The sequence below is a fragment of the Silene latifolia genome, chromosome 2 (genome assembly GCF_048544455.1).
Source record: "Silene latifolia isolate original U9 population chromosome 2, ASM4854445v1, whole genome shotgun sequence".
NCBI lineage: Eukaryota > Viridiplantae > Streptophyta > Magnoliopsida > Caryophyllales > Caryophyllaceae > Silene > Silene latifolia.
The window spans coordinates 186053011-186067711 of NC_133527.1; the positions used below are offsets into that span (position 1 = coordinate 186053011).

Sequence of the window (14701 nt, forward strand, 5' to 3'; positions counted from 1 at the left end):
ATTACCACTTTATTAGGACTCACATTTGTAGGATTATAAGAGTATAAGACCCACGTAGCTAGCTCTTGCAGTATTAAACCCGCAGTCAATTTGATATAAGTATTATTTTGGTAATAGAAATTTTCAAGGTGATTTTAAAGACAAAATGTGAAAGCCCATATTGGCCCGAAAAGCCCAATTTAGCCCGTTTAGCCGCATGGGCCGGGCCGGGCTTGTGCTTAAGAAATAGGCCCAAATACCTGAACCGATTTGGCCAGGCCTGCACTCTTGGGTTGATTTTGAATCCTCAAACTGGGCCCGGCCCGGCCCATGATCAGCTCTAATTTGTGAATTCTAAAAAGTTAAGCCATTAACTTTTTTTTTAATGGCATAAGAAAATGTTTTAAATATAATGAAACTATAAATACGGGTTGTAGTTTTTCACATTCACATTCACATTCACAATCACATTTTACTCTTTTACATACGCTTTTTACGATTTTACTCGTCATTATTTTTCATCTTATGTACTCAAAAACAATTACCCTCTCTAACCTCCGGTCCTACTTCCAATCTCTGTCAGGACTGTCACCACTAACGAAATGACAAAGCAAAATATCAGGGAGTATAAATACAATTTTATAATACTCCATATCTCTGATATTAGTGATATATACCTTGTATCAATTATTTGTTAACCTTTTATTATTTGTAAATGATATTTTAATCAATGATTAACAAATGATCGGAATTTTAGGCCTAACTATCTACTATTGAAGAGAGAATTAACTTCTCCATCTCGGTTATTTGTTTACGTTTGATTTTGCCACAAAGTCTAAGGAGAGGTAAGAGGACCATTTTGAGAGTAGTATTGTTGAGTAATAAGTAGGCAATAGCCAATAAGGACACGTGGATTAGAGCTGGTCAAACATGCGGCCTGACCCGCCCACAAAGCAATTTCTACCAGACCCGGCCCGATTCTTCAAATACAAGGGCAGGGCCTGGGTCGAGCATATCTAAACCGCCCAAGCCGGGACCCACACTAGGCCCGGCCCTAAAACCGGGTCTACCTCCAGTAGGTCCGGCCCGACCTTTACTCGGTCCGTGCCCGGGTTTAACAAGTTTCGCCTAGCCCGCCCCTACCCGACCCACCTGTTTGATCAGTCCTAATGTGGATGGTTAATTAGCCTTCAAAAATATTCCCAAACTAAAAAGTAAATAATGGCCGAGACGCTCATAAGTGAAATGGCTAAATAAATAACCGAAACGGATGGAGTAATAAGCAAGATACACAGTTGCACAATGTATGCTGAAAGCAGTACAGTTATTCTCCTAGAACAGCAAAATCTCTGCACAGTGCAGACCACCCTTTGGTTTTTACCCTGTTTCTTTCTTTTCTCAACTTCCCAACTTTTAAAACATGTACTACAAGTCTACAACCATATCAAATTTCCAGAGAAGATCAACTCAGACAGACTAATAACAGCTTTTCTGCAATTTCTTTTCTCATTTACTCCACCCCTTTCATTAAAATGGTTCCAAATTTATTCCTAAAAAATACAAAACAAAAACAAAACTTTAAATATTATAAAGCTCACAAAATGCTTAAAGACGAGTCAAATATACTAAATAAGAAAACGTAAAATGCTCAGGGAATAAAAAAGTACAGTATTTGTCTCATTCATACAAGTAAGATGTTATTTGACCCGTCTTAATGTAAAGACGGATAAGTACGTTTTGTGTTAAGAGGGATTAATTGAAGTACACAAGTGCAATAAACTCATCCAGAACTTGCTCTGTGTCTCTGTCTTTAGTACATTACTCTGAAACTTGAACACACAAATTTACACTCTTTTCCTCTCATATTCCATACATTTATTTCTAAGCTAAGGTTTGTATTTCTAAGAAATTCCTCATACATTTATTCCATACATCGAAGTTGTTAGTTAATCTGTTTGTATAAAGTGTGATGAAGTTTGTGTATGATGAATAGGTAAGGAAGATGGTGAATCCAAATGCAGCCGAGTCGTCCCACCGTCGTGTCTCCAAGGAACATCATCCAAGTTTCTTTCAGCCTTTTGTTCCACATGACAACTCCACCAATCTGGTATATTTTTATTTTTGTTTTATAATTTTAGTGAATGTTAGATGATCTTAGATTCTTAGGCAGGTATGTTTAGTAAGAGATTATATGTTGCCATGTTGGATTTACTTAAATTTTAAGTAGTATAGTAATAGTTTCGGAATATTCATTGTATTTAAGTTCGAGATCTTTGTTAAAAGATCAATCTTGCTAAATGCAGCCAGTTTCTGCTAAAATTCGGGTAATTGTGTTTGGATTCGAGTCGGCTCATATCTCCTTGAGTCCTTGCATTTGGATTGTTAGTACATCTGTAAATGTAGGCCAAATTTTAAGGTAAAATTGCTAATGCAATAAAACAGTAAAGATTTAGGCCTCTTTTTTAACTGAACATTGTTATTTAAACCTCGTTTTTTCAACAGAACTAAAAACGTAAACAAATGAATGGAATGGAGGGAGTACTATTACAGAACTGGGTTTTCTTGTGAATTATAACGTACTGTTGTTTGGATATTTGTTATAGCGAATACCACCAGCATTTGTGAAGAACTTCCAAGGAAGAATTCCACTCAAGATGTCGTTAAAGAACATGTCTGGGTTGGTTTGGCCTGCAAAACTGAGTTATATCGGCGATCACTTGCACATAACCTCTGGCTGGAAGGAGTTTGTTAAGGAACATTCGCTCAACAGCGGAGATTTTGTTGTGTTCCACTTCGTATTAGGTTCCACTTTTCGTGTTATGGTCTTTGATGCTGATGGCTGCAGCAAAGGAGCGACACTAGCCAAGAGAAAGCGCAAAATAACTGATGTCAGAAATTTGCAATTTGAGAAGATTATCAAGACCAATGAAGTGAAGAATTTTGTGGTAAGCATAGTTGGATCTTTGAAAAATACTGTTGTTATTTTTTTATTTTATTTGAGTATATATACTAACATGATGTTGGGAAACTGCAGACAATGTCAAGTTCGGTGATGAAGCAATGTGTTGTGGAGCTACCTCAGAGGGTAGAGCTATGTTTCGAGGGAGGGGTATGTATGACGCAATGGTTGCGCAAAGCAAACGACAAAAGAATAGTTGTTGGATATGCTGGGATGGGTCGATTCTGGGAGATGAACAATGTTAAAAAGGGAGATAGGCTTCTGTTTCAGATCATCTGTGGAAAAGGGAGGACCGTCAAAAAGATAGTTGTGACAAGAGTTCAGGAATCAGCCGAGTTGGGTAGAGGCTATCATTGATGTCTATATTTGCTTAATTGAAGAAATTACGAGAGCAAACCTGCTGTTGTTAGGCTGTTGTGGACCTTATCATATTGTAAAGGAATAACCGTAAAGTAATTGGTCTTCGACTGTTCCATTCTTTATTACCTTGTTGAGGGAGTAGAGAAAGTTTACTGCTCACAGTGAAGATTCTTTATTACTTTCAGTTTTCGCACTTCTGTGATGGCTGTATTTTTACTAATGTCATACTCCGTAGAAGTGAATGTTGAATGCTGGATGTTGCTTCAGTGGTTGCTTAATTGAAGATATTTTTACTGTTTGCTGGTGTTCAGTTTCTGCTTAATTGAATTCTACATTTCAGCTTCAGTCTGCTGAATTCTGGTATTACAGGAACACTTGAGGACTGGAAATTATTACGACTGATACGATAGTAGGAATTGTTAGCAAGTTAATCATCTCCAGGAACAGCATCAGTTATGTAGTTTTCTGATTACATTTGCATAATGAGAGTTGAATGGCAACAAAATTATTCTTTCCGTCTCAAATACTCGAGGTAAATGGTGTCGATTACTCATATATGTGTATTGTGTAACTTTACTTCTGTGATGAGAATGTTGAAGAAGTTAATTTCAAATGACTAAAAATTGAAATGAAAGCACCGAGATCACATCATGAACATTAACAACGAAAACAACCATCGCTCTTAGCGGCTCGTGCAAAAGTCGTTGGTAGAGGCTAGAGGGAGTCGGATGCACGTATCATTCCGCTTGCATTAAGAAAAGCTGTTTCGGGATGATCTATTAGAAAAATATTCTCTACATTAAAAAGTCCTTTAAAAATATTCTCTCAAATTAAAAAGATAAATAAATACCGAAACATTCATAAATGGTGTAGATAAACAAATAAGCTGAAAGGTGGGGGTAATAAGCGAGAGGGGATCCTCTCCATTTCTTATTCTCTACATTTCCTTCAATTTCCTCTAATAGAACAATATTTAATCATTATCCACTCTCAACCTTTTTATTCAACTGACCGTTAGATCGTTTTGAGACGGAATCTAGACCATTAATAGGAAATGGAAGGAAATGAAAAGAGGAATAAATGGAGAGAGTAATAAGCAACATACACAGTTACACAATGCATGCTGAGAGCAGTACAGTTATTTTCCCAGATCAGCAAAATCTCTACACAGTACACACAACCCTTCGTTTTTCCCCTGTTTATTTATTTTCTCAACTTCCCAACTTTTAAAACATGTACTAAAACCATATCAAAATTTCAGAGAAGATCAACTTAGACAGACTAAAAACAGCTTTTCTACAATTTCTTTTCTCATTTACTCCACCCCTTTCATTAAAATGGTTCTAAATTTAATCCTAAAGAATACCCCTCTGTTCCGGTCATTTATTGTCCTTTTTCATTTTAGGTTGTCTTAATTATTTGTTATCATTTCTATTTTAAGAATGAATTTGATGAGCAATTTGATCATTCACACTCAATTTGTTTCGCTTGTCATTTAGTAATTGACCACTCCTCTTTCCTTGATTTTTGTGTCAAAACTAAAGGACAACAATTGACCAGGATAAATCAAAAACAAAACTTTAAATATTATAAAGCACACAAAATCTTGTTTAAGACAGGAAATACCCGTCTTAACCTTAAGACGAATCAAATATATAAAATGAGAGAAATGTAAAATCCTAGGAAAAACAAAGTACCCGTATTTGTTCCATTCATACAAGTAGAATGTTCTTTCACCCGTCTTAATGTAAAGACGGATAAATACGTTTTGTGTTAAGAGAGATTAATTGAAGTACACAAGTGCAATAAACTCATGCATAACTTGCTCAGTGCCTCTGTCATTTTCCTTAGTACATTACCCTGAAACTTGAACACATAAATTTACTCTCTTTTCCTCTCATATTCCATACATTTATTTCTAAGCTAAGGTTTCTACTTTATCTTCTTCTACTTTTTTTTGTTTTTGTTTAATGGGTGTAATTAAGCATAAGTTGTTAGTAAACTGTTTATATAAATTTTGAGGGAAATTTGTGTTTGATGAATAGGTAAGGAAGATGGAGAATCCGAATGCGGCCGAGTCATCCCACCGTTATGTCTCCAAGGAACATCATCCAAGTTTCTTTCAGCTTTATGTTCCGAAGAAGAATTCCATCAATCTGGTATATGTTTTATAATTTCAGAATATTCACTTTATTTAAGTTTGAGATCTTTGTTAAGATCAATCTTTTGCTAAATGCAGCCAGTTTCGGCTAAAATTCGGGTAATTGTGTTTGGATTCGAGTCGGGTCATATCTCCTTGAGTCCTTGCATTTGGATTGTTAGTACATGTATGTAGGCCAAATTTTAAGGTAAACTTGCTAATGCAATAAAACAGTAGAGTTTTAGGCCTCTTTTTTAACCGAACATTGTTATTTAAAGCTCGTTTTTTTCCACAGAACTAAAAACGTAAACAAATGAAAGGAATGGAGTTTTTGAGTTTTAGCTCTGCAGTAGGTTTGACAGTAAACAAACTGGCTTTTCTTGTGAACTACTATAACTGTTTTCTTTCGATATTTGTTATAGCGAATACCACCAGCATTTATCAAGAACTTCCAAGGAAAAATTCCGCTTAATATATCCTTGAAGAACATGTCCGGACTAGTTTGGCCTGCAAAACTAAGCTACATCGACGACCACTTGCACATAACCTCAGGCTGGAAGGATTTTGTTAAGGAACATTCCCTGAACAACGGAGATTTTGTGGTGTTCCACTTCGTACCAGGTTCTACTTTTCTGGTTATGCCTTTTGATGCTGATGGTTGCAGCAAAGGCGCGCCTCTAGCCAAGAGAAAGCGCAAAATAACTGATGTCAGAAATTTACAATTTGAGAGGATTATCAAGACCAGTGTAGTGAAGAATTTTGTGGTTAGCATAGTTGGATCTTTGAAAAATACTGTTGTTATTTTTTTATTTTATTTTTGAGTATATATATATATATACTAACCTGATGTCGGGGAACTTGCAGACTGTGTCCAGTTCGGTGATGAAGCAATGTGTTGTGGATCTACCACAGAGGGTAGAGCTATGTTTCGAGGGAGGGGTATCTACGAGCCAATGGTTGCGCAAAGCAAAAGACGAAAGAATAGTTGTGGGATATGCTGGGATGGGTCGATTCTGGGAGATGAACAATGTTAAAAAGGGAGATAGGCTTCTGTTTCAGATCATCTGTGGAAAAGGGAGGACCGTCAAAAAGATTGTTGTGACGAGAGTTCAGGAATCAGCCGAGTTGGGTAGAGGTTATCATTGAGCATTATGGTGTAGTGTGCCTTCTCAAGGCGGATTTAAGTATCAATGTCTTTTTTAAATGTTTTTTTTTCTTTTGCTGATGATCAATTAACCTGTAGAATCGGTTTACTTTCAGTTTTCGCACTTGTGTGATCGCTGTACTTTTAGTAATGTCATACGGAGTAGAAGTGAATGCTGAACGGTGTTTCAGCGGCTGTACTGCATTGAACATGTCTGCAGATATTTTTACTGTTTGCTGGTGTTCAGTTTCTGCTTGATTTATTTCTACATTTCAGCTCAGTGTGCTGAATACTGGTAATACAGGAACTTGAGGACTGGAAATTATTACGACTGATACGATAGTAGGAATCTGTCGTCGCTGTTACATTCAGCTAGTATTATCGGAAATGCAGAAATTGCTGGCAAAGTATGGTTCTTTCTGTGATTCTGTCTCAAATGCTCCTTAGTGAAGTAAAAGGTGTTTATAACTCATATATCTGGGTGTCGAATACTCGAAAACAACCACCACCCTAATACGGTAGTGCCTCATGCAAAAATTGTCGGTAGAGGGAGTCAGATGTATGGATCATTCCGGTTTGCATTAAGAAAAGTTGTTTTTGGGATAACGGATATTTTAATCAAAAGTAAACAAATAATGGGGATTCGGGTCATAGGGAGAATACTGTAAGCAAAATAATACACAATGTAATGTACAAAGACTAAAAACAGCTTTTCTGCAACTTCTTTTACTACTTACTGCAATGCTTTCATTAAAATGGTAACAAATTCAATCCTAAACAAATAGTACAAAATTCAAATATTATAAGATGCATTAAACTTGAGCATATAAATTTACTCTCTTTCCTTCTGATCTTTCATACATTTATTTCTAAGCTAAGGTTTGTATTACTTTCTCTTCTTCTTTTACCTCTACTTTATTTTTATTTTTTTGGTTAATGGGTGTAAGCACAAGTTAGTGAATCTGTTTGTATAAATTTTATGGGAAGTTTGTGTTTGATGAATAGGTAAGGAAGATGGTAAATCTGAATGCGGCCGAGTCTTGGTTTTGGGAGATAAGAGCATTCTTGGGCTTGTGAGTTAGACTTCTCTCCTCCACCGCGGGTAAGGCCAGACCCATCTCGTGTTTATTATGGTATCAGAGCCCAAGGCAAAAAAAAAGACCTGGGCCTCGTGTTTAAAACCGAGCCTTTATGTGCCCCGACCCGCCGTGAGGATGTCCAGTCCCTCCGGTTTCAGCATGAGGAAGTCCAGTCCCTCGGGTCGAGTGAGCACTGTGACGGCTGTGAGGATGTCCAGTCCCTCCAGACCGATCTTTAAGTGGGCTCACAAGTGAGGGGGTGTGTTGGAGTATAAATCCACTTGTGAGTCCCACATCGGTGAAAAAGAGAGAGATTGTCTATCTTATAAGACTTAGGGGTGTTTCTCCCATTGCCAATGAATATTTATAATAGTTGGGCCTCAACCATCACCTTAAGGTTTTGGTTGAGATGGTTCATCTATCAGTCCCACCGTCATGTCTCCAAGAAATATCATTCAAGTTTCTTTCAGCCTTTTGTTGAACATAAGAACTCCATCAATCTGGTATGTTGCTCATCTCTTTTAGGTCAAATTAAGTGTTTTTTTTTTTTTTTATAATTTTATATGTTCCTATGTTGGAATTTTGATCTAGTTAATTTTATAAGAACTAGTTTCAAAATATAAACTGTATATGAAGAACTCCATAAGTTAAACATCTTTGTTAAGATCAATCTTGCTAAATGTAGCTAGTTTCGACTAAAATTCAGGTAAATGCATTTGAACTCAAGTCGGTTCAAATCTCAACAGAACTAAAAAAGATGTAGGCCGTTTTTTAACAAAGTCATTTGTTTACCTTTGATTAAAATGTTTATCACAAAGAATAAAGAATGGTTAACAAATGAATGGAACGGATGGAGTATGTATTAGAGAAGTACTCCGTATATTTTAGAGTTTTCGCCTTGCAGTAGGTTTGACACTTTGACAGTAGCATTACTGAATACAAACTGGTTTATAACTTGGATATTTGTTACAGCGGATACCTCCGCCATTCGTCAAGAAATTCCGAAACATTCCATACAAGATATCCTTGAAAAACACGAATGGGTTGGTTTGGCCAGCAAAACTGGGTTATATCGGCGATCACTTGCACATAACCTCAGGCTGGAAGGAGTTTGTTAAGGAACATACCCTGAAAAGCGGAGATTTTGTGGTGTTCCACTACGTACCAGATTCCACTTTTCTTGTTACAACCTTCGACTCTGATGGCTGCAGCAAGGTCGCGCCTCTAGTCAAGAAAAAACGCAGAACGATTGCTCGCCCAAATTTTGAATTTGTGAGGACTATCAAGACCACACACTTGAAGAGTTTTGTGGTAAGCATACTTGTTTAAGAGATAGTCTGGCCTTTGAAAAATAACCACACTGTTATACTAACATGATGTCGGGTACCTTCAGACATTTCCCAGTTGGATGATAAAGAGTTGTGCTATCGAGCTACCTCAGAGGGTGAAGCTGTGTTTCGAGGAAGGGGTATCAAAGAAAATATGGTTGCGCAAAACAGGAGACAGGACAGTTCTGGGATATGCTGGGATGCCTCAATTCTGGGAGATGAACAATGTTCAAATTGGAGATAAGCTTCAGTTTCAGATTATTCTCGGAGAATGGAACACCATCAAAAAAATCATTGTGAGGAGGGTTCCGTAACAAGAGGAGTTGAGAAGAGGTTATTATTGAGCATTATGGTGTTAACTGATGCTGCTTAAGCTTATGCTGTAATAGTAGTAATAGACTTTTGAACAAAACTCTCCATCTTCAATGAGGGATTCGAACTTCTTTGAGAAGCTATGAACTAGTAGTGTGCCTTCTAAAGGCGGATGGTGTAGTGATTTGTGAACAAAACTCCTGCTTTCTGAAATTTACGACTTAACTTTAAACCTCCCTTTACTTGTTTTTTTCCTCGCGCTTTTGTGATCACTGTACTTTTATTTTTTACCGATAACTCATAGAAGTGAATGATGATTCAGTGGTTGTATTGCATTGATCGGTTTCTGCTAGACTGAATTCTACATTTCAGCACAGTGTGCTGAATTCTGGTAATACAGGAACACAAGGACAGGAAATTATTACGACTGATACGATAGTAGGAATTTGTCGTCGTCACTGTTAACAAGTTAATCCTCTTCAGGAACCGACAATGCTGCTGCATTCAGCTAGCAATAGTTTAGAAGTCTAATGTGTCGAATTTTTGATTTCCACAGGATCTATAATTCTATATCCTTACCATGTTTTAGATTTCCGTCAATTGGCAATCACGGAGCATACAGATGAAATTTTTTGTTTACTTGGTCTTTCCGAAATACAGTTTTGTTCAGCTCGAAAAAGTAAATGATTGTCAGTCTCCAGGATACAAAGGTACGAGCCTATAGAACAGATTCCGTTCAACTAAGATCGTAAAGTAAAAGCGACTGTGACAAGGTTGCTGAATAGTTAGCCTATAGTGTCACTTCTGATGCAGCAGTTATCTTCTGTAAATTTGAGAAAATTACTGAAGTTAGTCTCACAGGGTCACAGCATGATGTTTTTTATGTTTTCGGTTTTTCAGTTTCTGTCGTCGAATGTCACCTATTGGTGTTGATAAATGTTTACTAGCACCTAACAACTTGCATTTGAGTACTTCATACTCAAGCTGGCATCCTTGTCTAGTTAGAAGAAAATCAAAGAGGAAAAGATTGAAACTTTTAGGTGAAGCTCCAAAGTTAATGGTGTATATCATCTGATTTAGTCCACGTTTATTCTTTTGTAAGCCTCTCATATTTGTACCTTGTTCCTCAAGACCACCAAAGATTAATAGTGAAAAATTTATGTCATTTAATTTGCACATCTTAATAAGATTAATGTCTTTAACGAAAAAGAGAAATCATTTTTAAATTAAATCATCACGCTAAAGCACAACGCTTAACAATTACTCCGTATTTCCTTATATCGCTATTTATTCACACAGTCTTTCGCAAAAGCTTCTTAGATAAGCACAAGTTGAATTAATCATACACAAGAGACGCGACTAAGTAATGTCCTCCATGGTTCACAGCTCATGCGTTTAATAATAACATTCACGAGTCTATATATTGTCAACTGTCACCCAACAAACATCAATAAGTCTCCATTGTAACGGGTATATCCGTCACAAGCATATACAGTCTGTTAAAAGTCAATAAGTGGCATATAAATTTACAATTAATTTGTTTGATTGTTTCTAATTACAAGTCACATTCTTAATAAACCTTTACCCTGTCAAAAGTTAGTTGGACATTAAATCATAAATTTCAATCACAAAACAGAAACACAGAAACCAAGGCAAATTTATCAGAAATCTAGAGATGAGTTATCAGCAATCTCCTCAAGTTTCCTACCCTCCTGGTAATTTTCCCTTCTTTTTCTTCATCTGGGTAGTTTTGTTTTAGTTTATGTCTCGATTAAAATACCCGTCACAATGAATAAAAAAAGAAGTTTTGATTATGAATTTATGATGGGTTTTCATTTTAGTATGATTTGAAATCTCCTGGGTTAGAATTTGATCATTGATCTGATCATATCTTGTACTAGCCTTTTAGGGAATTTTGTAAAGCCAATTCTGATGTTTAGTACTCCCTTCGTCGCAATTATCGGTTTACTTTTTTGGTTCTTTGTGGGAGATATTTAATCAAAGGTAAACAAATGATTGAGACGGATGGAATATAATTTGAAAGGTTACAAGTTTTTGGGTTGGATTTGGTCACTGATCATATCTTGTAGATGGTATCATTTGTTCCTTTTAGCCTTTTAGGGTATTTCATAAAGCAAATTCCGACCTTTAATGAAAGGTAAACAAATGATTGAGACGTATAGAGTATAATTTGAAAGTTTGCAACTTTTTGGGGTGGATTTGGTCATTGATCATATCTTGTAGATGGTTTATTGTTGTGTTTCGGTTATTGTATAAACTCAAATACCCAATTCTCATTTCAAATGTTGACCAATGATCTTTGATTAATGATCATGTTATGTTGATGATTGTTAATTACTGATGAATGATTGAATGATTATGGTATGATTAGGGTATGGAAGTCAATATCCACCACCAGGGTACCCTGGAGGAGCAGGACCACCACAAGGGTATGAAGGCTACCCACCACCGCCACCACAAGGGTATCCACCACAACATCACCAGCACCATCAGCATGGTGGGTATCAGGGTTATTTTAATGATGGTTACGCTCCCCCGCCTCCTCCTCCTCCACCTAATTACAACTGTGACCCTCATCATCATCATCACCACCATGAGCGAGAGCATGGTTGCTGCTCCTTTTTGAAGGGATGGTATGTTGATCTTTTCATATTTTGTTTATTTGGTATATTTCTTCATCTCTTTTATTAATGTCATCTGTTTGTCATCCTAAATGTATCCAAGGTGACACAATCATAAGATCAGTTGCTAATTGGTGAAACAGTGTTGACTATGTGATTCCTGCTTTATGTCTTTAATATGGTATACAAATGTTTGTTCTTTGTTGTTCATTTTCGATTGTTAGATATGTCCGCAAACTGTCTCTCCCTGAGTCCCTGCTGTTTACAAATGGGTAGCACATCCTAGGCCGTTGGGCTTGAGGGGTACTGGAGTAAAAAAATGTTGTTTGTTTTTCTAGAAATTGGTACGCTCGAGTCTTTACTCACTCTAGGAGCTTTAGGGTGTGTTTGGATAACAAAAGTGGAGAGAAAAGAAGGGGAGGGAGAAGGAGGGAAGAGAAAGGGATGGAAGGGAAGGGGAGGGAGAATGGAGGAGGTCATTTTCCCTCCAAATCTTGCCTTTGTTGGAGAGGAAATAATTTGGCTTGGAGGGGGGAAGTGGAGGGATTCATTTTCCCTCCCCTCAAAATCCCTCCACCTCCATTTTGCTAACCAAACAAAGGATTTATCATCCCTTCCTTTCCCTCCCCTCTCTTTCCCTCCAAATCCTCATATCCAAACAGACCCTTAATGTCCAGGCTCACTCCTACGAATAGATGTGTGAATTGATTATCAACTAAATGCGAGCCAACTTTTATGACTGCTTCATTATCGCTTCATTGGCAACATATGATAATATTTGTGAATTTAAGGCAGATTTTCTTGCAAGTTTGAGGTCACTTAAAGAATATTTATAAAAGGAAACTGTCTTCACAATTTGTATATCATTTACTTGTCAACATGACTGAATTTATAGCGACAACCTTAACACGAGGAAAAAGGAAACTGTTGAGCCTCTTTCACATGGCACCTAGAAAAAAATAAGGCATAGAAGTCGTAACTCGTAAGTCAAGTGAAGACAAAAGTTTTATCCTCGAACCAACAAATTTTTTTTTTTTTGACAGCACTCGAACCAACAATTGGTGATGAGAGTAGTCTATTAACTAAGAAAAGAGTAAATTTGCTCTTACTTAAATCGGTGTTGGAATATGCTTCCTTCACACTACGAAAAACTCAACAGCAACAATTAATTTTACGTCTTTCTGTCAGTAATTATTCAACTTCAACAACTATATTGATTATACATATCGATTGTTCTAGCTTGATAAGTCTTGAATTCCTCATTTTTTTGTTTAAATGTTGTGTAGCTTGGGTTTCTTGTTATGCTGCTTCGTGTTTGAAGAATGCTGCTGCTGCTGTTAGGCTTATGCTCATGTCCATCCTTGCGAAGCCATCCCTTTGTATTTGCTGCATTATCTGCTATCTTGTATTGAAAATCTTTTATCATTTTTTTTATGCACAGGAATGTGTGTGTGTGTACTTCATAATGTTCTGTAACTGATTTTATCCGCAATGTTTGTAAGTAATCCGCCAACATTTGTGTGAACTATTTTGACAAAGCTCTGGTGTTTGAACTTCAGTATGGCGCTGATAGGCAGCCGGACTTGAGTATTATTCTCATAATTCAAAGTTTCCGTTCAAAGCGTGTATTGTGTATTTGCTCAGTTGAATGGCAAATGTGAATATTGAACGCGCAGCTTGTAAAAAGGCTGTAAATGACGTGATAAAAGGATTTGACATCAAACATGGAAACAAACAAGGTCAACTAGTTTTTGATCCGTTGCAAACTTGCAATACAAGGCTAACGTACTAGTCACTTACCAATTTCACTTGTTTTAATCCCCCTATGAGTCTACGACTGCGTGATCAAAAGGTATTTGTAATATCTCAAACCCTCACGTCACAACTTTGTGACGCGTCACATATGTGAATTTATGATTTTTATTCAAACCAAGGATTTAATTATAATCCTTTTTATTTTCTAAAAAAAATGGAGGGACTATATCCTATCAAGGGTCAAGATTTCATCTCACGACGATCTAGTGTGAGAGGATCCAAACTCGAAAGGATTACCACATGCAGTAAGCCTTTTTCCTTGAGGTTGGCCACTTTACTTCTTCAATTGGTATTGATTTGGTCCTTATTTCAGACGAAAATAGTCCGTCTGAAACAAGAAATTGCATTAACAAAAGATAGACTGACAAAATTAGTCTCTGGCCCGCAATGGTGGAGTCTAGTGGTTAAAATTTGGTGAAACTTCCTGGAGACCCAGGTTCAAGTCTCCCCAAGAGCAATCTTATGGAGTATTTATGGCCTGAGTACATGCCTTCTAGATTCCGAGTTTGTCACTCTTAGGTGGCTTGCTAGGTATACGTGGGTTGCAGGTTATCACATATACCCAGGGGCGAACCCAGAAATAAAATTTTGGGGTAGCGAATTTTTTTTGATGTTGTTTTACACTTATGTTAAGGTGCATATTTAAAAAAATTGGGGTGACAAAAGTCGATAATCTTAATCATTTTTTGGGAATTTGGGGTAGCGAGTGCTACCCTTTGCTACTATGTAGGTTCCCTCCTGCATATACCCGAGAGTTTACCCAGTACGTGCCGAAAATAGCGGCTGCGGGTTCCCTCGTCACAAAAAAAACTGGTCTCTCAATGAAAAATGAGTTGGTAGATTCGGGAGTTGAATAGCTACTCTCATACCAAACACGAGAGTAATAGATTCGGAAAGTGAATAGCTACTCTCATAATAAAAATGAAAAATGCACTTTACATAT

At 37.0% G+C, this 14701-nt stretch overlaps 4 protein-coding genes across 5 annotated transcripts; all 4 read left to right on the forward strand.

Moving 5' to 3' along the window:
* Window positions 1-1781: 1781 nt before the first annotated feature.
* On the forward strand, window positions 1782-3496 carry LOC141643778 (B3 domain-containing protein At4g34400-like). Its single transcript, XM_074453083.1, has 4 exons — window positions 1782-1870; window positions 1973-2086; window positions 2583-2924; window positions 3014-3496. The coding sequence occupies exons 2-4, from the start codon at window positions 1982-1984 to the stop codon at window positions 3293-3295; spliced, it is 729 nt and encodes a 242-aa protein (XP_074309184.1). The 5' UTR covers window positions 1782-1870; window positions 1973-1981; the 3' UTR covers window positions 3296-3496.
* A 1492-nt stretch (window positions 3497-4988) lies between these two features.
* LOC141643779 (B3 domain-containing protein Os01g0723500-like) lies at window positions 4989-6840 on the forward strand. The gene is made up of 4 exons (XM_074453084.1): window positions 4989-5226; window positions 5344-5457; window positions 5861-6202; window positions 6303-6840. Exons 2-4 carry the CDS (start codon window positions 5353-5355, stop codon window positions 6582-6584), a joined length of 729 nt encoding a protein of 242 aa, XP_074309185.1. The 5' UTR covers window positions 4989-5226; window positions 5344-5352; the 3' UTR covers window positions 6585-6840.
* Window positions 6841-7235: 395 nt separating this feature from the next.
* Window positions 7236-9634, forward strand: LOC141631698 (putative B3 domain-containing protein REM15). Of its 2 annotated transcripts, XM_074444339.1 has the most exons (4): window positions 7236-7461; window positions 7588-8164; window positions 8634-8972; window positions 9055-9634. In XM_074444339.1, the coding sequence occupies exons 2-4, from the start codon at window positions 8018-8020 to the stop codon at window positions 9301-9303; spliced, it is 735 nt and encodes a 244-aa protein (XP_074300440.1). In that variant the 5' UTR covers window positions 7236-7461; window positions 7588-8017; the 3' UTR covers window positions 9304-9634. The 2 variants fall into 2 exon arrangements, with proteins under 2 accessions (XP_074300440.1, XP_074300437.1); XM_074444336.1 differs by lacking the exon at window positions 7236-7461 and having other exon boundaries at window positions 7475-8164.
* A 1016-nt stretch (window positions 9635-10650) lies between these two features.
* On the forward strand, window positions 10651-13567 carry LOC141643780 (uncharacterized). The gene is made up of 3 exons (XM_074453085.1): window positions 10651-11016; window positions 11694-11955; window positions 13230-13567. Exons 1-3 carry the CDS (start codon window positions 10977-10979, stop codon window positions 13282-13284), a joined length of 357 nt encoding a protein of 118 aa, XP_074309186.1. The 5' UTR covers window positions 10651-10976; the 3' UTR covers window positions 13285-13567.
* The last annotated feature ends 1134 nt before the right edge of the window (window positions 13568-14701 follow it).